General features: G+C 43.4%; 1 protein-coding gene across 1 annotated transcript; it reads right to left on the bottom strand.

The window, feature by feature from the left end:
• Positions 1-55: 55 nt before the first annotated feature.
• Positions 56-22,280, bottom strand: utp20 (UTP20 small subunit processome component). Its single transcript, XM_080051186.1, has 61 exons — positions 22,120-22,280; positions 21,775-21,855; positions 21,597-21,663; positions 21,355-21,487; positions 21,062-21,250; positions 20,565-20,646; positions 20,231-20,368; positions 19,893-20,051; positions 19,186-19,338; positions 18,666-18,800; positions 18,236-18,313; positions 17,975-18,153; positions 17,708-17,863; positions 17,239-17,327; positions 16,936-17,041; positions 16,684-16,834; positions 16,485-16,547; positions 16,236-16,403; positions 15,898-15,974; positions 15,723-15,802; positions 15,296-15,557; positions 15,019-15,204; positions 14,784-14,874; positions 14,576-14,661; positions 13,919-14,044; positions 12,499-12,665; positions 11,771-11,979; positions 11,321-11,464; positions 11,143-11,222; positions 10,798-11,045; positions 10,548-10,692; positions 10,321-10,408; positions 9,907-10,050; positions 9,723-9,776; positions 9,162-9,314; positions 8,917-9,072; positions 8,538-8,678; positions 8,296-8,433; positions 8,052-8,191; positions 7,806-7,888; positions 7,381-7,703; positions 7,122-7,261; positions 6,572-6,728; positions 6,287-6,385; positions 5,992-6,159; positions 5,142-5,308; positions 4,670-4,817; positions 4,360-4,476; positions 4,056-4,226; positions 3,756-3,887; positions 3,529-3,639; positions 3,271-3,420; positions 2,970-3,152; positions 2,682-2,813; positions 2,460-2,592; positions 2,184-2,368; positions 1,860-1,931; positions 1,435-1,761; positions 988-1,114; positions 730-875; positions 56-583 (listed from the first exon to the last, which is right to left on the bottom strand). The coding sequence occupies exons 1-61, from the start codon at positions 22,168-22,170 to the stop codon at positions 428-430; spliced, it is 8,520 nt and encodes a 2,839-aa protein (XP_079907312.1). The 5' UTR covers positions 22,171-22,280; the 3' UTR covers positions 56-427.
• Between the last annotated feature and the right edge of the window lie 1,549 nt (positions 22,281-23,829).

Genomic DNA, 23,829 nt, shown 5'->3' with positions numbered 1-23,829 from the left:
AATATGAATGTTCGGTAAAAATGTCTTATTTTTAATTACAAAACATTGTACATTTAACTGCACGGGATACACATCTGAGGACAATTATATAGTCCAGATTTGATCTGCAATTCATATGAAGAGATGCTGGTGCCAGCTGTTACATGATGTCTCATTTCCAATTCCTCTCCACACACACAAGCTCATTCGCAATCTAATAGAGATGGATCAGGTTCTGTGGTGGTGAAAACCACCAGAGAAAAACATCTATTGTCTGTCCTTCTTGACCCAATGCTACATTTGCTTCGTCAACTTACAAAAGAAAGGAGAATAGCAAAAGTCCTTCGTAACATTAAGTGACACTTGTCTGCAGCCAGGTAGCCCACCAGATCCTGGAGAAGTGGGATTCTTCCAGTCCCCTTTGTGTCTTTGATGAAGAGATATGGCCTTACTTCACCATGGCCAGGTCTTTAAGGGTGTTGCTCCGGTGCCTCTTTGCTTTATATCCCGGCCGCAGGAACTCAATCTTCCTCTTCTTGGCTTCAATTTTGTTCTTGTGCTTTTTGAGTTTCTTCTTTGCTGCGATGTCTGGGTTAGATACGGCCTGGGGGAAAAAAGATGTAGGTAAATTGTTTGCTAGGAATAAAGTTGTTTCTCTTGCTTATATTTAAAATAATAACTGTTTCTATAGTGCCTTTCAAAACCAGGGTTAGAAGGTGGGTAAACAATGCTTTTTGGTTTATATCATACCTGCTGGGCTCTGTGTCGTTTGCGTAGAGCTCTCCTCTGTGAAAACTCCCTCTGGACAGCGGAGAAGGCCAGGGAGAATTTGCCCAGACCAACTTGTTTCTTTATTAACTCTATCAGCTCCTGGGCCAGGTTCTTCAGTGTGGGATCTGGACACAGACAGAGGTATCACTATAATATTTTTGTCCGAAATTTGAGGGTTATTTTGCCACATGTCGAGTTAGTTTTTCAAGCTTTTTAATACGGGTAAAGAGTGTTTACTTTGGTCAGCGTAGGTGCTGTCCAGCTCCCTGTACAGAGGGAAGATGATGGTGGTCAGGTATGGACCGAGCCGATCCTTCCCCAGGTCCATGGCTATCGCTCCCAGGAACTTAAACACACACGTTCTCTGTTGGAGAGAAGAAGCTAAAGTTATCCAACGACTAAAAACAATGGGAAGACTGACCGCTTTAAATGTCACAGTAAATGTTCATTTGAAATTTAACAGTGTTTTCACAAAACGTTACATTTTTAACATTTTGTGAAAAATGGATGCAAAGAATTACTAAGGAGACTAATTATTAAATCTACTAATATGTGCCCTTTCAAATATGATAGCGAGAAATACATTTTGGTACAGTGGCCTGATATTACACTTAAAAAGTCATTATAGGAAGGAATATGCTGACGTTGCAATCCGGCGTAGGACGTATTGTTTTCTAAGTGTACCTTGAGGGGAACTTTGGGAGTGTTCGCTGCCTCTCTCTTGGCCATCAGCGACAGCTTCTTCATCAACCACAGCAGTGAAGGAGGCTTGTTGTCACTGTCATCTTCCTCCTCTTCTTCTTCCTCCTCCTCCTTCTCTTTCTCTTCCACCTCCTCTTCATCAGGAACCTCTTCCTCTCCTTTCTCTCTGTGCACTTCCTCCTCCACTTCCTTGTCTGTCTGCACTACGTCTTCCACTTCCTCCTTTGTTTCTGCCGTAGGGGGAGTGACGTCAGCCTCGGGGGAAATGAGGTAGATCACCTTGCCGACAAACAGCAGGTTCTTGATCACCTGTTGGGGGGAAGCAGATCACAGCTGTCAATCATCCGTCATGCCTGATTTGAATGAAGCCTTTGACTGAAAGGTGTTGTCGGTGGAGTTTGGTTTACCTGCTCTCCTGACGCCGTGTCCAGGAACTTGGACTGTAGCTGACTGCAGAACGACAACGCCAACTCTCTCATCTAAATGTCAGAAGAGAGAACATGTGTTACATCATGTAAACCAGATGGTATTAAGGGGTTTAAAATCCTTAACATAAAGATGAATGTGGTTTGAATGGTCAAGACTGAAGTTGAAAAAGACAATTATATTTAAGGGTAAAGGTTAAGGGGTGAAGGTATTACATTTATGTCATCAATATGGCCCAACAATGGGCTGAAAGAGTCAATTAAATTAAGACAACTGGAGGAAACACAACAGGTCCTTGTGGTCACCTTCTTGTCCAGGCCGTTAGTGATGAAGGCTGTGGTTGGAGACAGATGTGTAGCGTCTCCTCCCTCTCCTCTCCACACAGAGACCAGCTGCTCTGCCTGGTGGGCTGCAAACAGCTGACCAAAGAGCTGAGAGGCCGTCAGCCACACCCAGCAGTGAGGGTAGCGCAGGTGGGCTTCTATGTGACCTGCAGGAAGACACGTCACAATTTAAAGAGTGATCATCAAGTGTGGGGAAAAGTGTGTGTAAGATATGTGGTGTGTGTGTCGGTCCTTTACCCCAGATGGTAGTGAGTGTGTCGTGAGGCTTGTTGAGCTCCAGCAGGCCACAGTGTTTGCTCAGTTTGGTGATGAGGGTGAGGAAGCTGAACAGCAACCTGTCTGCTCCTCTCTCATCCTGCTCCTCCTCGATCTGAAACACAGACATCAGTTTAAAATGCTTTCTTTTTGTCCTTAGATTTCAAACTGGTGGTCGAAGCTGGTGTGAATGTGAAGCCTTACATCTTCATAGTTGTCTGGGTTTATCCCTTTCTCCAGCAGGGGCAGCAGGTCGTCAAGACGACGGGCAAACCTCTCCCCCTCCACCTCAACAAATAGACCGCAGATCTGAGCCCCGAGACGCCGCAAGCTGGCCTGGGAGGGAACAGACGTTTAAATGAGACCTTATGGAAGACTTTTAAAACATAACAAGTACTGAAAATGTAAAGAGGTGTGTGTGTGTGTGTGTGTGTGTGTGTGTGTGTGTGTGTGTGTGTGTGTGTGTGTGTGTGTGTGTGTGTGTGTTTTCACCTTTTCTGAGTTGAGCCAGGTGTTGATGAGGGAGTACAGGCTGTTCTGGTGGTCTGTGTCCAGCTGGGCTAGCAGGGCCTTGATAGCCATGGCGGCCATTTTCTTACAACGTGCCGAGTCGTCGTTGACAACCACCAGGGCCAGCGGGGCGAAGAACAAGCCGCTGTGCTGCAACAGAATGGTCTGAGCGGAGAGAATAGAGACAAGCTTATGGTTAAATGTGTAATGTTATGACGTCATCTTCTGAATGAAGTATTAAAAACAGTATTGTATATGCAGACTTCAGAGGATTTGTACTGACCTTGGGGAAAGTCTGGAAGATGTATGCCAGCATCTCCAGCACAGACTCCCGGCCTGTGTCGTGCTCGTAGTGCAGCTGGGCCACCACAAAGTCCAGGTGATCTCTCAGCTTCTTCCCCAGAGGGTAGTCCAGCAGGTATTTCAGATAGATCTGACACACACAAAGCACCAACACAAGAGATTTTCATAAAATGTTGTCTTTCAGTGTACAGCAGAGAGGTAAAATGTGTCCTTTTGTTTTTTTTTTAAGTGTAAGCACCTGTCGACAGTGGATTCTGATCATAGCGTTGCTGCCGGTGACGGACAGCTTGGCCACTTTTTTCAACACTTCCTCCATCTCTGGAACAATGAGTTTCCTGGATAGAATTGCCTGGATGGGGACAGGTACAAATGGAGATTGCCATGACATTTTAAACATATTCCATCATATTTTTGATCTTCGCAGCACTGCAAACACTCTAGCCAACATTTGACTTGGTTAGTTACCTTGAGCAGGCCGAAGGCGGTGGCCTGGCGAGACTGATCGTAGATGTCCTCCTCAGCGTATCCCAGCAGCACTTGCAGCTGAGTCTCTGAGATCTTGTTGCTTTTGACATTCTTCACCAGTATGGTAATGGCCTGGGAGACAGACATACAGAATCAACATCTCCATTTTAGCATAATGTAGGAACATGACAACTTCCTGTCCTAAGCAACTTTATGTATTAGAGCTACCAAACTAAAGGGCATCTCCAGTTTATTTCAGGTGTGTGCATAGAGATTATTTGTATTTCTTATTCACGGCACCTTGAAGCAGTTCTGGACCAGGTTGTAGTTCTCTCCACGAGCGGCTCCAGCCTTTGAGTAATCCTTCAGCAGGACGAAGAGCTGTTTGGTCAGCTGGTCTGCATTCTGCCCTATTGCTGGTAGAGGGAACTTCAACATCCAAGTGAAGGCAATCAGAGCTTCTGTGATCACCTGGGAGGAGACAGAAGGAGCATCAGAAGAGAGTGGACGTAGCACACGTTATAACACCCATTTTGTTTATTTGAGAGATCAGACTGGTTTGGGGCTAATGGAAGGTCCCCATGCAAACATAAAATGCTGGTACCTTGACATGCATGGAGTCCAGGCAGTCGAGCAGCAGCAGTATGAAGGGATCCAGCATCTCCAGAGCCGAGGCATCGGACGACGTCACTTTAGATTTCTTCATACTCAGGTGGAGCAGCTACGAAATAGATGAACATGAACACTTGTGCTTGAAATGAACCCTTTCAGACAGACAACAAGGCATTCTTCTTCTCTTAACAAAATGTCATGCATGTTGCTAAAGAACTACAAATAATGCTTATACATTGCTATAAACCAAAGCTATTAAACAGGATATATTGTAGCATTTGGGTGAGTGTTTGAATGTGCACCTTGAGGCCAGCGTCCACCAGGATGTGCATGTTGGTCCGGCTGCTGACGGGAGCTTTCCGTCCACCGCGCTTGGGAGTGGGCATCAGAAGCAGGCAGCTGGGAGGGGGCAGTCTGGGGTCTGGGGGAGGCTTGACTGAGGCTTTATCTCTACACATACACACACATACACAGTGTCAAACATGCTTGATGGAAATAAGCATTAAAGGGATGTACTGTGTTTTTTTTTGTTTTTTTTAAGATATTTTTTGGGCATTTTTATGCTTTATTGATAGTGCAGAGAGACAAAGGTGAAATGGGGCAGAGAGGGGAGTGACATGCAGAGAACGACCGCGGGTGGCAATCGAACCCGGGTCCGCTGCTGGGCCCGGCCCGGGAGGGGGACGCCTTACCAACTGAGCTAAAGGCGCCCCCGGGATGTACTGTGTTTTGAATAATAATATTAAGTGTGTGAATTAGAGAATGAGTGTGTACCGGTCTCTCTTGGTGAGCAGAGGCAGACTCTGGCTGACCAGGCCGTGGCTCAGCAGTAAGATGTCCTGTGAGGTCATGCCTCCATTGACCAGCAGACCCAGGACCAGTCGACGTAGCACAGCTCCCACCCGGATACACACCTTCAGACTGGCTGATCCCTCTAGGATCTGAAAGGGAGGGAAACATTAAAAAAATTCAAAGTAATGAGGACTTTCATGTGTTGTATAAAAACACACACAAAAAAATCTCAGCTAGTGTCGACCGTTCCAAAAAATATCTGTCATATTGTCAAACTTTTTAAAAGTACAGAGTGTAATATCGGAGTATTTAGCGGCATCTAGTGGCATTTAATGAAGCTACGGTGGCCTTCATTGAACAAAAGGTAGTTACTAAAGATGGCATCATCCACCACTGCCTCAAGTCTTTCCACAATATTAAGTGATGAGGTGAAGATGTATTTAGTTATTTATTATATAGTACTTCTTCCTCTTCCAAAAGGTGTATTTCCCCAGGACATCCACTATATATAAATTACACGTTATGCCGTTAAATTTGTCCATTCTGTGTTACTGTAGAAACATGTCGTGTAACATGGGGGCATGCCCTGCTGCTGTGTAAATATAAAAGCTTTCTTCAAGCAATTATAAACTTATTAAAACATACTTATGAATATTTTATTCCATTTCTAGAAAGTCTGACCTGAATTGTTGAATTGAGACATCTTTAATGCTTTATCTGTGAAGTCTCTTTCGTCTGTACTATAATTTGCTTTGAGGAAGACTCTATTGAATCATCATCTGAGTTTAAATACATATTGATTCTTGTATACATCAAATCCCCCCCCTCTCACCTCCTTGAGTGGCAGTATGAACTTGGTGATGCTCTCCTTGCTGCAGAACTGAGCCAGCAGCTCATAGGAGTCCATGCTCTTGCTGTGTCGAGCCTCCATCAGCTTGGAGACGATGCCCTTCACCTCCTTCTCCTCAGCCACCGGCCCAAACAGCTCGTTGTTGAAGATCTGAATCCACAATGAACATCAAAATAGTATCTGAGTAACATTTTAACCAAAGCTTTAAACACATTTCTATTTATTTTTTGCAATAGAAGAGTCAATGTGGATTTTTTGTGATGTGAAAGGTGCTTACATCAATGAGCATATTCATGCATGAGTCCAGGTCCCCGCTCTTCAGGTTTGGACTGACAACAGTCAGCAGCGCGTGAACTGTGAATGTTAACACATGGACCTGGGGAGAGGGGTCCACAAATACAGAAGGAAAGAAAAAGAAAAAGAGACATGTTAGGATTTTGATGAAACATCCATTTACAGAATCCTACTTTTAGTCAAATATTCTCTTGGATCTCACATGTATTATTGGTTTTACAGAACAGATTGAATTGTAATGCGTTATTGCAGCTGTGCGTGCTCATACCTGGTAGCCCTTAACCAGGAGCCCCTGCATCTCTTTCAGCAGGTAGTGCAGGTACTTCCAGCCCAACGTCTGGATGATCTTCACTAGAGTTCCCCTGGCAACGTCCCTGATCTCCTGGAAACGGTTCCTCAGCAGCACACACACCTTGATCAGGATCCTAGACCACACACACACACACACACACACACACACACACACACACACAAATGTTTACAACAAAACAGACAAAATATACATATCACTAAAATAGCACACATTTCAATACACCCTAAGCCAACAAATTAAATGGTTCTGTCACATATGTTCAATGCAAGATTGAAGAACTTATTTTTTTTTATCCGCTTTTCATATAAAGTATATCACTCACAACTGATACAACTAATAAACAACTGGAAGGACAGTAAAGTGCTTCCAAACAAGCCTTTTTTCCATCGCCACAAACTTAGGAAACCCCTCCATCATCCAGTGGGCAAGCGCACACAAAAATGCGCACATACAGACACACACATACACAGTTTACACACACACACACACACATTACACTGCTTACCCAGGCAAGTTGACCTCCATGACGTTTGGCGGCAGAGTCTGCATCAGTTTGACCATGGCGAAGGCTATGGGGACCCTGGCCACCTCCTCCTCCTTTACATCCTTAGACTTCATCGCTTTGTGTTCCTCGTCACGCTTTATCTAAACGACACACACACACACACACAGAGACACAGACACAGACACACACACTATTACACTGCTGCTAAGATATTTCTGAACAGATCAACACTATATATGTGTGTGTGTCTGTATTGTACCTTGGCATTGAGACACTTGTGCAGGCGAGGCAGTACGCTGTTATTAACGGTCTGGTGGATGGCAGTGATGAGTGTCTCCAGCTCCTCTTTGCTCTGTGGCAGCCCGCTGGATATGACAGGGGGTTTAGGAGCAGCTGGACTCTTGGCTGTGGCTGCTCCCTTAGAGACCACAAGCTTTTCTCCACTGGTTGTGTCTGTTTCCATGGCAGCGTCTGATGGAGCGGCCTCTCCATCCACATCCATTGCCTCCTCATCGTCACTTGCTTCTGATTGGTGGGCTTCAGCCGGCTCCTCTTCATCTGCCTCGACCGCAACACTCTCGGCTTGATAAAGTTATGTTTGATTTAGGATGTGACGCAAAATCCAAAAAACTGAAACTACTTTGATATAAACAAACAGAATATTAAATGTGATTAGAAACCTACCCTGTCTGGCCTTAGCAGCCTCCATTTCTCTGTTGAGGGTGTCATGGTCAAAATGAAAAGCCTCCAGGACCGTGACCAGCAAACTGTGTTTACGTTAGGGAGGGACAACACAGAGACAAAGGAGAAGGACAGTGAGTCTCTTAGCACAGAATTTATGATACCCTTCAAAAAAACATAATTAAAAGGCAATGCAATGGTTAAAAAGAGTCAAACAAAAAGGGTGATTTATAAGCAGACAACCCCCACCTGACAGCCAGTTTCTGCTCTGCTTGTGCGGTCTGCAGGATGTGGACAAAGTGTTTGAGGTAGTAGAGATACTTGGACCAGGTCAGCCTGCGACACACTGCACCCACCACCTCCACCGACGCTGTTATCATGCCCTCATGCTAGAGTGTGTGGAGAGAGGAGGGGTCAGATACATAAACAGAACAAGCACTATATATTATGGACTGTATATATTATATGTGTGTGTGTGTTTGTGTCAAATCACCTTGAGCATCTTTTCATCCAGCAGTGCGGTCATGGCGTAGGGCATGATGTAGTTCTGGAGGGATCGAGGGCTCATCACCACCTGGCCCTCAGCCAGCTGCTTGGCCAACTTCCTCAGAGCACGACCCCGACGGTGGATCTAAAACACACGGATGGGAGTTTGTGGAGTTAAGTGCAAAAACTACAGATACAACTTGAAAAGTAAAGATAGAAGAAAGTGTATTTCCACTGCGTCTCTCTTACCTGGATGTGCTTCATGTGCTCAAAGAAGTCAGACTCCAGGTCGTTGTAGTCGGTGAGCTGAACCAGGTCTCTGAACTCCTTCCTGCAGGGGAAGGTCTTCACCAGGCAGGCCAGGACCGTGGTGTAGTCATGCTGCACGCTCTGGTCCGAGGACATTTTGAAACAGAATCTAATTAGAGTGTAACTCTTGATATATAGATTATTTTTAGGCCTTTTTTAATGCTTAATTAAACAATGTGGAGAGACAGAGATGAAATGGGGATGACATGCAGAGAATGATCTGGTTGTTGTGACGAGAATTGAGCCTCTATGGTTTGCGCTCTAACCACAACACCCATTAATGTTTTTTTTAATGGGAAGAAAGTCAAGTTTTTCCTACCTCTGTCTTGCTGGATAGCCCCCTGTGCACAGCGTCCAGGATGGTGTGTTGCACTATGTCCTTGTAGAGCTGCTCTCCAGGCCCGACCGCTGCCAGCTGGGTGATGACTGCAGACAGACACAAGGTGGCGTTGTCTGCCAGCGACATGTCAGCAATCTACAGCAAAAGAAGACAGAGATTGTGAAAATGTTCTTTGGCTGTAGCTTTTAGTTTAGTCAGTATATCTGTATTATGTATCTGTTTACTTCATATGTGTGGAAGCAGTTGTGCATGATGGTGCTGATGTAGTCCATGTCCAGAGTGGTCATCTCTTGGACTCTCTTGGTGGCCTCTTGGAAAGCTGTCAGACGCACGTCAAAGTAGATCTCATCCAAGTGTCGACTGTCAAATGCGTTCAGCTGGAGAGGGAGAGGAGGAAACAATGATGTTGGTTGTAATACTCTGAAACAGGTGGAAGAGTTGATTCTATTTGACATGTAACAGATTACTTGGGGGATCTAGAGGAGCTGGACGAAAAATTAACCATTTAATGCATAATGGTCACTATAGTGTTCTTCTGTTTAAAAGCTGTTTTCTTATATATGCATGGGGGGTTTTTGATGGTATAGTTTCAAATCATCCACCACAGCCGATTTGATATTATTCTTATTATCATATCTGTATATTGCATGAAATATTTCTTCACATAATATTTTATTCATTGGTTTGTTCAACATATTTTCATTCAGTTGAAATTGAAGTTCATTTTTTGCATAACGGGGAAACAATCCTGACCAAGTTTGATGGTGAATGCAATAGCTTCTTACCTTGGCTGCTAGATCTGTGATGTATAAGAGGGAAGGATTCAGATCTGCCAGAGTCTGAAAGAAGAGCCACACAGAAAAGATTGTGAAAGTGGATTGTGCATTATTTAGAACTACATTCACAAACTAGGTGTGATTCCACCAGTACAGTCCAGTGTATGTAATAATGTTAAGTTCTCTCATGTACCTGGAAGACACTAGTGAGGGCCTGTCTGGGCAGCTTGTTGTGGATGATGGAGAAGAGTTTGCTGAGTGGCCGCAGGAAGGAGGAGGGCTCCACACACTGTCGCAGCAGGTTCTGCACCGTGGCCAAGACGTCGATTTCTGTCTCCTGAAATAAACATACAGTAAGGTCATTCATGGATCCACAATCAATTTAAAAAGACTATTGCTCTAACCCCATTGTTAACCCTTCATATCATTTATTTGGTGGAGATAGTTGGAGGTGACAGCCATAAAGGCCATATTCAAGAGAGAAAGCTTTTGAAGTTTAATTCTATATGGAATTCTTACAATATGAATATCATTAGACCTTTCTGGATCGTAACGGTCAAATACATATAATTCACTTCAAAACAGACAAATATATTGTTTATCTTACTTGAGGATTTCTGGCTTTCTGGAGGTAGGGCAGCAACAGGCTGATGAGCACCGAGCTCTGCTCCTTGTCGCTCACAAATCGGCTGACCCTGACAGAGAAAAGTCACATATTCAGAAACGTGTTTGATGAGACGAGGAACACTGCATACACAGTAGGGTTTTTTTCTTAAAGAAAAAAACAGTGAAACAGAAAAACAAATGGAGGATGAAGAATCCTGAAAGACTTACTTGGAGAGGATGTTGAGCTCTTTGGCCACCTGTGTCCTGAACCTCTTCTTCTTGAGTCTGTCCGTGTTGCTTACGATCGCGCTGAGGTAATGCAGGATGGTGGAGATGTGAGGCAGCAGCAGACTGGAGCCCTGAGTTAACGGGTCTGGACCAGAAACAACAACATGCACATTTAACTTTATCCTTCAAGGATTTAATAGGGAACATTTAAGTGACAGCATTTGGAGAACACCCTAGGCTAACCGCTAACCTGCAGTGGCGAGAGCGCCCTCTTTAGGCTCGGGGAACACACAGTCATTGACGCTCAGTTCTGTCTCCGTCTCTGTCTCCGTCTCCGTGGCGACAAAGTCTTCAGTGGTTGCCAGGGACTCAGCTATGTCCATCACCATGGCGATGGTCCCCGTGGAAGCGTTCTTGGCTGAGAGGAGGGCAAAGACGTTGAGGAGGACGCCGCGCTCCGGCTCGTTTGGTCTTTGCTTGGCCAAGAGGGGGAAGTACCTGAGAGACATGGACAAAAATGTGAACTTCCTTTAACCCAATCTGGATGAAAAGTACCATTCACTGCTAAACATTGTTGTGGTTGGCAGACTCTGACCTGGCATTTTTGCACCACACGTAGATGAGTTTGAGCAGAGGGGTGGGGGAGTAAGGGCTCTCTGTGGGGAGGCGACACACCTGCACACAAAGAAAGTTGAACCAGAAATGTAAGGACCGAGAAGAACAGATATAATAAAAGCCCTAATAAAAACACACAAGTTGTTTTCCACACGTACCTGAGGCCAGACCACAGCCTCAAAGACTGCGTCCAGCTCATCTGGGGTGAAGCTGTAGGAGTCAAAACCGTCAAAAAAGTCCTGGATCCTCAAGATGCCGAGTCGCCTCAGGTTCTTCAGGGGACTGATGCAACCACCACGCAGCTGCAGAATGTACAGGTTTGACATTTTTATTTAATTCAGAAGGTTTTGTTATACAGTGTTGTCACAAAGTAAAGAGATGTTTAATGGCTTTGGGTAAAGGTTAACATAATGCAAAGACACACAGCTGTAGGTAAATGTTGGCAAGTTAACACTGGAAGAAAACCAAATCAAGACACAGTTCAGTAACACATTCTTAGTTTCCTTACACAGCCAGCTGTTAAGTTGTCTCAGTAATTTGTACCATAAAGCAAGAATCCAGGAATGTGATCATGAGAAATGTTTTTTTAGAATCCCTCTCCTGCTTACCTTGTCCCTGCTGTCCAGGATGGTGGAGACAGAGGCGGTGACACACAGCAGGATCTGCAGTACTTTGGGCAGGTGCATGTGGATGCGATGGCCCAGTTTCTGGATCACCACATGGATGATGTTCAGCAGGCTGTGCTGACGGCCCAGAGGCAGCACGGCACCAGTGTCTGTCTCCGCTATCGCCTTCTGTACTGCAGCCAGGCAGGAACCTGAGGACATGAAAGGACACCATTGACAAGGGAACTTCTACTACTAAAGGTTGAGTTAGCGATTCAGGAGAATGATTGTTGTCAACATCACTTTTTGTCAAAGTCAGTGAATAGCTCCTCACAATTCGCTACCTGTATTGTATGTGAGCTGAGAAAAAAATATAGTGTTATAACACAGCCAAGAGTCTGTAAATGGGCATGTTGCTATCTGCAGTGGGCCCCTTTTGTTAACATACCCATTTACAGAGCATAGACTGTGTATTAACACATTTTTTTTGAGCGCACACACAGTACGGACAGGTAGCGGATTGTGAGTAGATATTCACTGATGAGTGTCAGAATAGCAAGTCACAGAGAGAGACTTCTTTTCCAGTGTATCAACAGTGAGTCATATGATGTATTATAAGAATGGTTCAAGCCTACTAACCCATCAGATGTGCTGTCAACATGTAGGTTAAAAAATGAAACTTTAGGTCTCAGAAAACCTTTTTTTATTTTATTACCACAGACTTGTCCTACCTTCACTGTAATGGATGACGGGCTCCAGCAGCAGGTCGATGAAGACTCCCAGCTCCTCAGCATGGCAACCAGCCAGGAACCTCAGGATAATGGAGGAGCGGGTGGTGGCACTCGCCTTCCCCTGGAACTTACTGCCTGCTTTACTGCGCAGACGGCCAAACAGCAGCCTGACAGATCATATCTAAGTGTTAGTTACATCAAGTGACTTTGTGGTGAACATTTTTGGAAAATGTTTTTTTCATACAAAACAGATGCACTGTAGAGACAGCAGCTTGGGGGTTCATTCATTGCCTTGACTGGGAAGCTTCCTCGTTATTTAACAGAAATGCTGCTTGTTTCAAATGGGCTTTATCAGACCCGCTCCACTGACATGCTTATGCTTTATGTCCCACAAGCCCGGTCTGAGCTGGGAAAGACAGCTTTTAGCTTCAGTGCACCTGACTCCTGGAACAACTTACAGCTAAAAATTAAACTAAATACATTCATATCCTTTGGCCAATTTAAACAGACTATCTTGGATCTGCCAAACTCTACTTGTAACTGTTTTAATTAGACTATATTGTACTTTATGCCTTTTAATTGCTTCCCCACTCTGTAAATGTTTCAATCGTTTTGTTTTTTCTTCTCTTCACTTGTTGTGTATTTGATGTTTTTGCATTGAATATTTTGTTTGTACTGTTGTTTTGAATTTGTTTTGACTCGACGTCATTGAAAATGAGGGTCACCCCTCAATTGGTCTCTCGAGGATAAATAAAAGTTAAATGAAATGAAATGAAAATTTAAAATACAGGTAGTAAAAAATTACATTGTTTCAATCATTTATGCATGAACACATCTACTGTTCCTAAAGTGTGTCTCATGCCAGGAGAAATGTGCAGACTGCAGTAGAATAAACAAGTGATTTAGTACAAACCATCGGATGAATGGAACAGAACTAGTATGATAAAATAAAGAAGTCAACAATGGAAGAGTGGGAGACAGACTGGCGGGGGACAGAGAGGATATAAAAGAACATTCCTCTTTTTTAAAAGCCTTTTCAAAGCTATGAACCGGCGTCTTATTAGCTAATATGTAACCAGTGGAAGTTATTTAATAGTTCAATAAAATAAACACCCCTGAAATGAGCAAAGTGGTTTGGCATTTTGGGAGAAACACTTGCCACGAGCTAAATGAGAAGAGCAAGCTCAGAAAAACTAATAAAATAAAATAAAAATCTGCAACACACACACAGACACACACACACACACACACACACACACACACACACACACACACACACACACACACACACACACACACACACACACACACACACACACACACACACACACACACACACACACACACACACACACACACACACACACACACACACACACACACACACACACGCACACACACGCACACACACACACAGTACCTCATGAGCAGTGGGATGAGTCTGGCTCTGTGTGAAGCATCAATCACTTCTGTCTCGTCAGAAATGTTGAAATGGACGATCTCCTCTTTGAAGTGTTTGTCATCCAGCAGCCTCTCCAGATTCTCCCTGAACACACAGACACACACACACACAAACACAAGTCAAAACACTGCAACACAAATCAACTTATTTGCAGTTTGTATAGTTCAATGTCTTTTACCAAGAAGCATTCAGTGCAGAAATTGGCCAGAATGTAGCCTCATAATGATGAGCCAGTTAATAACCAATGTACTGAATGTGAATGTTGCACATCCTAAAATATTTAAAAATCTAATCACAGTCTGCTCACTACAAAACACACACACACAGCATCTGTAATGCAGAACTAGCTCGGAAATACACGTCTGTCTGCAGGCGGGCTACAGCTACGGTAAATGGATAAGTTTGATAACAGACAGTAAAGGGCATGATGCCAGGCAGAATCAGCACTGAGGTGGAAGTGAACATTCCTCTGCCTGTAACAGTAGAGGGGCGAGGGCCAGATCTCTATCACACATGCTCACAATGACTCCCATTGAAGAAGAGGAAGAATGGGAGATTGTTTCTTGACGAGAAATATTACTGAACATGCGTTTTCTTTTCAGGTAGTGTTCTTACTTGTATGGCACTATGTTGGGCTCTTTGTAGGAGAAAACACATTCCAGAGCTACTTTCTGAATGTTCTGGTCCTGATGGCACAGCAGCTGGAAACAGAGACACGGAGAGAAACAGCTTTACAATGCTGCTGTGATGACCTTCATATATTCCAAATAGAATAGTTCCAAGTGTCCCAAACATGACAGCACAATGTGTGTGTAAAGAATACCTGGTTATAGAGCTCACTGAGGCTGCTCTCCATGTAGAGAGAGCGGGGGTTGGTGAATTTGGCAAAGACCCTCAGATGGGCAATCAGCTGTCTGTGAGAGGAAAGACGATTCCAACATAGGGTTCAATGACAGGGTTTAAGGATGACCATGTTCAGTTTAGCCATATATTCATATTATATATTTAAAAAAATAAATAAGCAGGTGCAAACATTCATTGACATTCTTATATCTTACTTGGCAGCATCTCTCCTCGGAAGAGACTTCCTCTGGCGTCTGCCTCCCTCCTCTGCCTCCTGCTCCTCTTCCTCTCTCTCCTCCTCTTCCTCCACAGCCATCCCAGAATCCTCTGGGGCAGCATCAGCCCTCTTCCTCAAGCTCTGAGTGGGGGCTACCAGCAGGTCGGCATTGTAGAACTCATTCCTAACAACAAAAGACATCCGGAGTCCATACTTAGACTGTGATTGCAATGTACAAAATGCTTCAAAAAATGATCATTATCGTAAACACTGACTTGATGAAGCGGAGCAGCAGCGGGCTAAGCTCTCGGCTCCGTGGCTCCACTCTGTCTGGAAACAGGGCCATGGCTTTCCACAGCAGGCTGCGGAAGTTGGAGAAGTCTGTCCTCTCGTTGGGGTTGGAGGTCAGCTTGGCCTGATCCAGGAACAGCACGCCCACGTCACCGCTCTCGATTACATCACAGCCCGGCTCGCCTTGAAGGCTGGACCCTTCTTCATCATCGTCGTCATCTTCGTCATTTTCCTGCAACTCTTTTTCTAAGACACACCAAACAGCATATTTCAATCAATCTGCTGCTAAGTAAATACACTATTTCCACAATGGGTTCATGTTTTAGCAGTGTGGGTCTAAGCTTTTTAGAACATAAACAATTGTACGTGTGACAAGTGACAATATGATGCTCAACAATCCTGCAGCCTTACCAGAGACTCCCGCCACCATCTCCAGATGTTCATGGTAGACCTTCCAGAAGTCCTTGTTGTCCATTCCTCTGGCGTGGGTCCTGTGAAGAGGAGAGAGTTGCATTTGTGTAAGTAAGGAAATGACTCAATGAATCAAAACAGTGTGCTCAATGCAGCGGGGTTCTTTCATACTCACACAAGAAGCTCAGTGACTGCTTCCCACAGTGTCTTGAAGTTGACAAACAGCATAGCGATGAGGTAGCGCAGAGGCACCTGAAGGAGGACAAAGCAAGACTTTAAAGGTCGTCATGAGGGGAGAGAAATCTGACTGGGGTTTTTGAACACAGGTTTTCAGAAAAACAGAGAGGGTTGTTTTTTTCTCATACTTTGGGAGTCTCTAGACACACCAGAAACGTAATATTAATGTAGAAAAAACCTTAATAAGTGCACTTTACATAATAGATGACCTTTAAACACTTAATCTGAACTCAGGTGACCAGAATGAATGACCAGTTAGACAGTGATGTGCTATACCTGTTGGAAGGCCCCTGGCGGCCCCTGCGGCAGGCTGCGCTGCACCAGGTCATGCCTCAGCTTACGGAGGTGAAGCAGCTTCTCTCTGTGGTCCTGGACTGTAGCCGGCACCAGCTCAGCCTGCAGGCAGAACGCAAACACTGGCTGCACCTCCACAAGCTCCTCACCCTGAAGACATAGGATTGAGAGGTAAGTACATGTTTCCTAGATTTGATAGACTTTAATGAGATTCTGCACTGACAGTCTTACCTCAGCCTGTGGAGGGAGCTCTGCCTCAAACTGAGAGAGAATCCTCAGAGTCAGCAGGCGGATCTGAGATTTTAAAAAAATTGTGAAATTTGTTGTATAAATGTGCATATGTTAATATTATTCTACAGGTATGCAGGTTGTAATGACAAACTCTGCATTTAGGTTATCTCTTTCAATCTAGCTGTGGCTGCAGACGTACCTTAGAGATGTGTGAGGAGAGGTTGGCGTGCAGTATGCTGTAGAGCTCCAGCAGTGCATTGTGGGACAGGTGCTGCGAGTCGCCGCTGAGTGACAGGCGAGAGTAGTACAGGTCTCCTAGCAACAAGGCAGACAGGTTTGTGGGAAACTTCCTGTAACAATAATGATAACAAAGTCAGACGTTAAACCCTTCAGTGAAAGCAAGAGGGGCATTAATAAACAAGAGACTCCTGGTTACATTGACAGCACGTACCGCAGCATACAGTTGATCTTGTCCACGCTGAGCAGTGAGAGCAACTGGGCAGAGCCATCCAGAGCCAGGAGGCAGCACAGAGCCTGTCTGGCTACAAACAGACCAGCTGGAGGGAGAAGAAGAGGCTTCGGTCAGTATTGAGAATGCCATGTATTCATGCACAATTCAAAATGTTGGTTCTAACTTTACTTGTTTGTCTAGACTTTTTTTTTAAAACACAGATTTAACACATACAGACAATTCTATGTGTGGGTTTGTGGTTCAACTTCTCAGCTTGATGTTTGTGATTGACTTCAAACAAACCTTTTCCCAGTTTCCCCGTCTCAATCTCAACCAGGAGGTGGTTTAACAAAGCAGTCACAGCGGGGACAACACTAGCCGGAGCAATGGGCCTGAGGGAAAAAAATTAAAAAGGTAAATACAATAAATCAGTATAATCCATCAGTCAGACCTTTAAGCAATGCATGTATGCAAGCGAGTATGTTTTCTTCTAACTAAATTCCAGCTAATTTATTCCCATTTTAAAATGAACCACTTTAAGTTGGAGAATACATTTCGATATGCTAAAAACTGATTTTTTTAAAGATTTTCTTTTGGCGTTTTCGATGCTTTATTTTTATAGTGCAAAGAGACAGAGATAAACAGGGTCTGCTGTGAGAACTGACCCTCATGGGGGGGACACTCTAACCACTACTCCACGAGCCCTCCCACCCCCCCCCCCCCCTCTAAAAACTGAATTAACCATTAAAATTCCCAATACATTTCATGTTACCTGAGGTGTGGCAGAAGCATGAGGGCGGCCCACGGCAGTGACAGGTCGGTGATGGAGTGGTTCTCCTCTTCAGGAAGCTTGATCAGCGACAGCACCAGCTCTGGCACCGCAGGCTGCTCTGAAGCTGGGCTGCTGCTCTGATTACTGCTGAACACTCTGATGGAGGACACACACATTAACCTCTTGAAAAATAATACACTGTAATTGTACACACACCAGATCATTCAGTACAACTGAGTGAATGCTGTGTGCTGTTGTATCTCATACCCTGTGGTCTGTCCAGTAAAGAGCAGTGGGTAGGTTTCAAAGGCCATGGAGCCGTCTGTTGGGGGTGGGGCTTTGGCCAGGATCAGACTGACCAACACATCCAGGCTACAGTGGCGAGAAAGGGCATCACCACAGCCAAACAAGCCCGCAGTGAAGCGCAGCAGGCTGGGGAGGAAGATCTGGAGGGGGAGGAAGATAAGTGAGTGCCAGGGAACAGAAACGGGATGAAAAACCAAACATATCAATGTAGCCATGCCTCACCTGCTCAAACTGTTTCATGGTGAACATCTCCTTGGTGAACTCCAGTATGAGATCTGACCCCATTGTGCTGCCAAACACCTTGAGAAGAGGAAAAGTAAATGTAACTCTCTGATATACAGATGAAGGGTTACTCATTATTTTGGGGAGTCAGCAATTCTTGTTTTCAGAATCACTATTTGTCAAAATCTGTAAATATCTCCTACTTGTCCGTACTGTGTGCAGGTTTTGTAAACGGGCATGTTGCTAGCTACGGTGGGTCCCATTTTGTTTACATACCCTTTGTTTACATATCAGTTTACAGTGCCTAGGCTTTGTATTAAACATACAAAAAAAACTGTGCACTCACAGTACGGAGAGGTAGAGAGGATCGTGAGGAGATATTCACTGATTTTGACAAAAAATTATTTCCACCTTTAACACAAACACACACCTTCTGCACTGTCTCCTGGATGAGTGCTCTGGGCAGGGAGATGTTCTCCCCCAGGAGCAAAGAGGAGGTGATCTGGAGGACCAGACGACAACAAGATGCTGACAGAGACGAGCTCTGGATCAGCCGCAGCACCGTCTGCAGGCACAGGGGAAATAAAGGATAAAAGCAGCACTAAAATACACAGTACTTGGACTTTAAAGTTGTACTATGTAAGATTTGCTTTTTCAAAAAGTCTATTTTTCAATTATTTTTCACTGGCATTTTGTCCACAATAATGATTCCATTCCATCGTAATGCCATTTTGAGTCCCTACTGTACATTGGCGCCAGAATCAAGCAGACACTCGGGAAGTAATGTGAAATCAGAAATGTATTACTAGCGACGAAAATAAAAATAAAAACATAAACATAAACACGCTTTGGATAACTAAGACATGGCAGAGTAGTCAATAAAGAGACCACAAATTCCTGTTACATAGGACAACTTTAAGCGGAAATGAAATGAGTGCTTATCCTCTTACCTGGCATACGGCGTCTGGCTTGGTGATCTTAGACCCGTTCTTGTGGGACACCAGGGTGTGTAGAATGAACAGCAGCCTCTCCAGGTGCTCTGCTGCCTGCTCCACCTCTTCTCCTTTGGACTCAGCCACACACAGGACCTCCACCACACTGGCCTGTACACAAGGGACCACACCACCATCAGACACAAGGCCGGAAGACTACCAACACAAGCGAAGAGCTTTTCCAATGATCCTACTAGGGATGGGTATCGAAAAATTATACTAAATTGGTATCAGTACTTGACGTTGTGTAACTTCTTGATTTGTGCTCTATAATCATGGCTGACAGGGAAAAAAGTTCATAAGTGTAATTAATTTTACTATATTTAATAAAATGCAGCCAAATGCAATATATGTGGTTGCATGTGAGCAAATCACACTTGCAACCTCATGAAAACATACGAATAGAAAATGTAGTCTGAAGCAGTGCAGCGAGTTTGACAGCTTTAGCAATTTTACTCCTTATTTCTTGAATCTTTTCATATCGTGTCCTCATTTTTTTTTCAAAGTATGGAGAGTAGTATAAATAAGAGTCGATATGTAAGAGTATTGACAAGCGGTATCATTATTTTTGATGGTATCAATAAAATGCTAATGATACCCATTCCCTAGCTCTGACTGAATGCAAAACCAATGGGACAATGTGCTGTGTGTGTCTACTAGCCCACCTGTAAGGACTCCCACAGGACCAGAAAGTGTTCTCTGTAGACGTGATCAGCTGCAGACTGGGCCATGTGATCCAGGGCGTCCCTCACAGTGTCCCACGGCAGAGACACTTCAGGGTCCGCTGTCCCTGGTCCCAGCTTACGGAGAGCTATGGGGAAAGCCTGGAGAGACAGGTGAAGAGAAAAAGAAAATTTAAGATTATTATACAACTTTATTTAGTCCTCAAATCAGACGTATACACATGATATAGAGATAGAATTCTGCATCACATCCAATCATACAGACAAGGGGATCTGTTCAGTTTGGTTGATTTGTATCTCTATTTTTGAGCGAAACCCACATTTGCAGCGCAGGAGTGAAACATGTTGCGCACTCCTTTGCACATCTCAAACAGCAGTTGACCGGCTCCCTCGGCCTTTTCGGGGTGCTGCTCTAGATCTGAGAACACGTGGGTCAGGAGGGCATCCAGATCTGGAACCTGAGTGACATATCAAGACATCATTTTATCAATGAAAACAAACAACTAAATACACCAAAAATGATGAATAATACCTAAACAGACATATCGCATAACACACAAATCTATTATGAATTGATACTCAATTCAACTTTAAGACACAGAAAAGTAAAGCACAAGCTTGTCTTTGGTATCTGTTCATATGCCTATAACTCACCTTTCTCATCAAATAAGAGAAGCTTTCAGCGGCAAAGTTGCGGATGTGCTCTTTCTTGTGCGCCAACAGGGTGCTGTATAAACTGTGAAGGGGGAGAACAGGTGTTTATTTCAACCCGCAGGTGACGTGTGCTGTTCAATTTCAATTTTCAATTTCAATAGCTTTATTGAAATGAATGTCGTGTCAACAGTTTTGCCAAAGCATAGACGAGAATAATGCAATTGAACAATAAACAGTACAACACAATTAATTCCCCAAGTATATTGAAAGAACAAGATAATGGCAAAGAAAAAATGAACAACACTATATCAACACTAAATTGTAAGTATCAAATCTCAAAACAAATACCAACAATAACAAAACAACATTTATAGCAGAAATAAATCAAATGTGTGCTCTTCCTTTGCCACTCAATAGGAGTTTAGTCCCTACAACAAGGGAAAGAATACCACCAGTAAAACCTACTCAGAGACAGACTCTGACTCCTTATATCTCACCTGTATATGTTGGTCATGTCCTTGACCATGAGCCTCCACAGGTACTTGTAGAGGTAGGAGAGGCAGGTGAAGGCCCACTCCAGCACCTCCGTGTCCTTTGTCTCCAGCAGGGACACGATCAGAACGAAGAAGTCAGGGAAGTGTGGGTAGAAGTCAGTCTGCAGGTCTCTGGCTAGCTGCACCACCAGGCTGCAGGCAGGGAAGAGAGGGGAATGACACAACTGGAGTTAAAACACTACAAGTACACAGACTAGTAATACTTTTGCTGCACAAAAAAAATAGCCTTGACTTACTCTAGCAGTGGCTCGTAGGCCAGACTGTTCTTGACTGACAGGTGTGTTTTCAGACTCTCCACTATGGCCTTCTGATGGAAAACCATCATGTTGAAGGACTGGCTCTTGTTGGCCACCTCTTTCACGAATGCAGCTGTGAAGGAAAGGAATTTATTTAAAGTTGAGTAAAAATAAGTTAAGCTATGTTCCAAAAATGCCTAAAATATGGCAAATTGTGTTGTAGTTGTTTTTTTAATACATACTGAAATTCTCCGTCAAGTTGAGGTCCTTCCATTTTGTCAGTCCCTCGGAGAAGTAGGTTTCTACTTGCTGCAGTGGGCGAAAACAAGTTATTAAGAATAAGAAGTGTAAAAACACAGAGGAGCTTGTTTTAAAAATGAAAGGAACAATTATGCAGCCAAGATTACTAAGTGTACATACCTCTTCATAAGCTCCGGTCCTGTCAATGCGATGGATGACATCGATGTTGACATTGGAAAGTCTTTCAGCAAAAGTGAGAAACTGAAAGAGACATGTTACAGAGAGGTTGAACGACAACAAACGTGTAGTTGTAATGGACCTATATTAGGTGTCAGGTTAAATGCCATCTTTAACATAACTTGTTACACAGTGAAATTGACAATAAGACCCTCCACACGCTTGGCCATAACTCCAAAATAGAATATATGTTTAACAAACTGGTGGTTCACTAATACAGTTGTGTTTTTATCCCCACTTTGCCCCATGCCATTAGCATCACGTTGCAGTTAGTGTCTGGACTCTCACCCTGTAGGTATTCTCAGATTTGTGATACGAAGACTTGGATTTGATCTTCATCTTTGCCACGTTGCTCGATAAGTTATTTACTGTATTCCAATGGTCGTCGTGCGATTTAAATGATTCATGAAAGCCACAATTTGCTTCTTCTCTGGCTCTTGACTACAACTGTTTACACACACGCCGACAGCAGGACGCGGCCATGTTGAACAATGCATTGTGGGTATTTTTTTTCCAACTCCGCGTGGTGGGCGAAGAGAATGGAAGAGGCAACAAGAGCAATACTGCCCTCACTTCCGCCTTCGTTTTAGGCTTCACAGCTCTCTGCTTCATTATTATACTATCTATGGCTTCAACATTTGTTTTAGACAAATACAAAAAATAAAAACACAGAAAAGTAAATAGGTAAGAGCATGGAGCTGGGCGAGAGAAAACGCAATCCAAAAAAAATTAAGAAGGTTAAAAAAAAGCCTGCGTAGTAGGCTAATAAAGAATTGAGATTAGTTAATAATTTAGCTTAGCAAATAAATTGTTAAATAATAATAGCTAACAATTTGCCTTGCTCTTAAATGTAAATTATTTGTCTTTTTGGAGCAGCATTGGCTTGTAAAATAGAAACAGTTCGACATTTTAACAATTATGACAATAATTTTGACATAAATGCTTAGCCTAAATAATGTATGTCATTCATTACACCTGTGTATTCTGTTCTGAAAACACTGCCATAATAAATAACTTTAATTAATGATGGCTACATTAGCCTTCATTTAGGGTTCTCCAAGCCCTAGGGTCATGACCTACAGGGACATTAATGGATTTCCAAAATGTCTTTCCTCACTCAACATATTTTGACATGTCACAGTAGTAAAAGCACAGTTGCCCATGGAAATAATATTAGACATAGGGCCTATTCCTAATGTTGGGTTCACTTACACTTTAAAGGCATATTGCTTCACCTTTATGAATTTATTGAGCAGTCCCTGTATACAAAATAAGGTAGCGTAATGTCAGTGGAAAATAGAAATTTAGAAAAAGAAATTGGCAGGTGGAATGTTACTGTAATTGACACATTTGTAATCATAGGAGAAAAGAAGACGTTAGCTTGCTATGGGGACCATATCATTTTTGTCTGGGGATTGTTAAGGGTATATATTACTATACATTTTACAGAAGTAAAACATTTTAAACTTATACGGGTACAATTATCTATGTTTACTAATATGAAGGAGAAATATGTGAAGTATTCATGTGTTAGTTTCTGTCTAGTTTCTGCAAAATACTGTTTGTCCCATGTCAGTTTGACCCAGCACAAATGATTTAATTTGGTCCTAAAGTGAATACCACACAAGGTTACACCTTTTATATACTATCTATGGTTACACCCCACAAGGCATGTAGATAAGGCAGTATGTTTGATAGGATTCTGAATTAACTCAAATTAAGACACCTTGTAGGTTCTTCTTTTGACTAATATGCAGCATAATAGGACAAAAAACTTGTTACATATTCACATAATATATCTTCTATTCCTTCTATTCTAGTATGAACAGAGTCAGTATTTACATAGTATAGAGGCTATAGGCTATAGTATTATTCTGTGCATGACTGTCTGGAGTCTGAACTGATTATAGACTTTATCCGGTGGTCAGGTGAACAATTCACTGTCCTTTGTTCACTCTGTGCCTGTTGACTTCACATGTACCTGCCAGGAATGCTATC

Source organism: Ammodytes marinus, assembly GCF_949987685.1.
Source record: "Ammodytes marinus genome assembly, chromosome: 22".
Lineage (NCBI taxonomy): Eukaryota > Metazoa > Chordata > Actinopteri > Uranoscopiformes > Ammodytidae > Ammodytes > Ammodytes marinus.
Note: the sequence above shows the minus strand (reverse complement) of the source record. Positions and strands in the feature narration are given on the sequence as shown.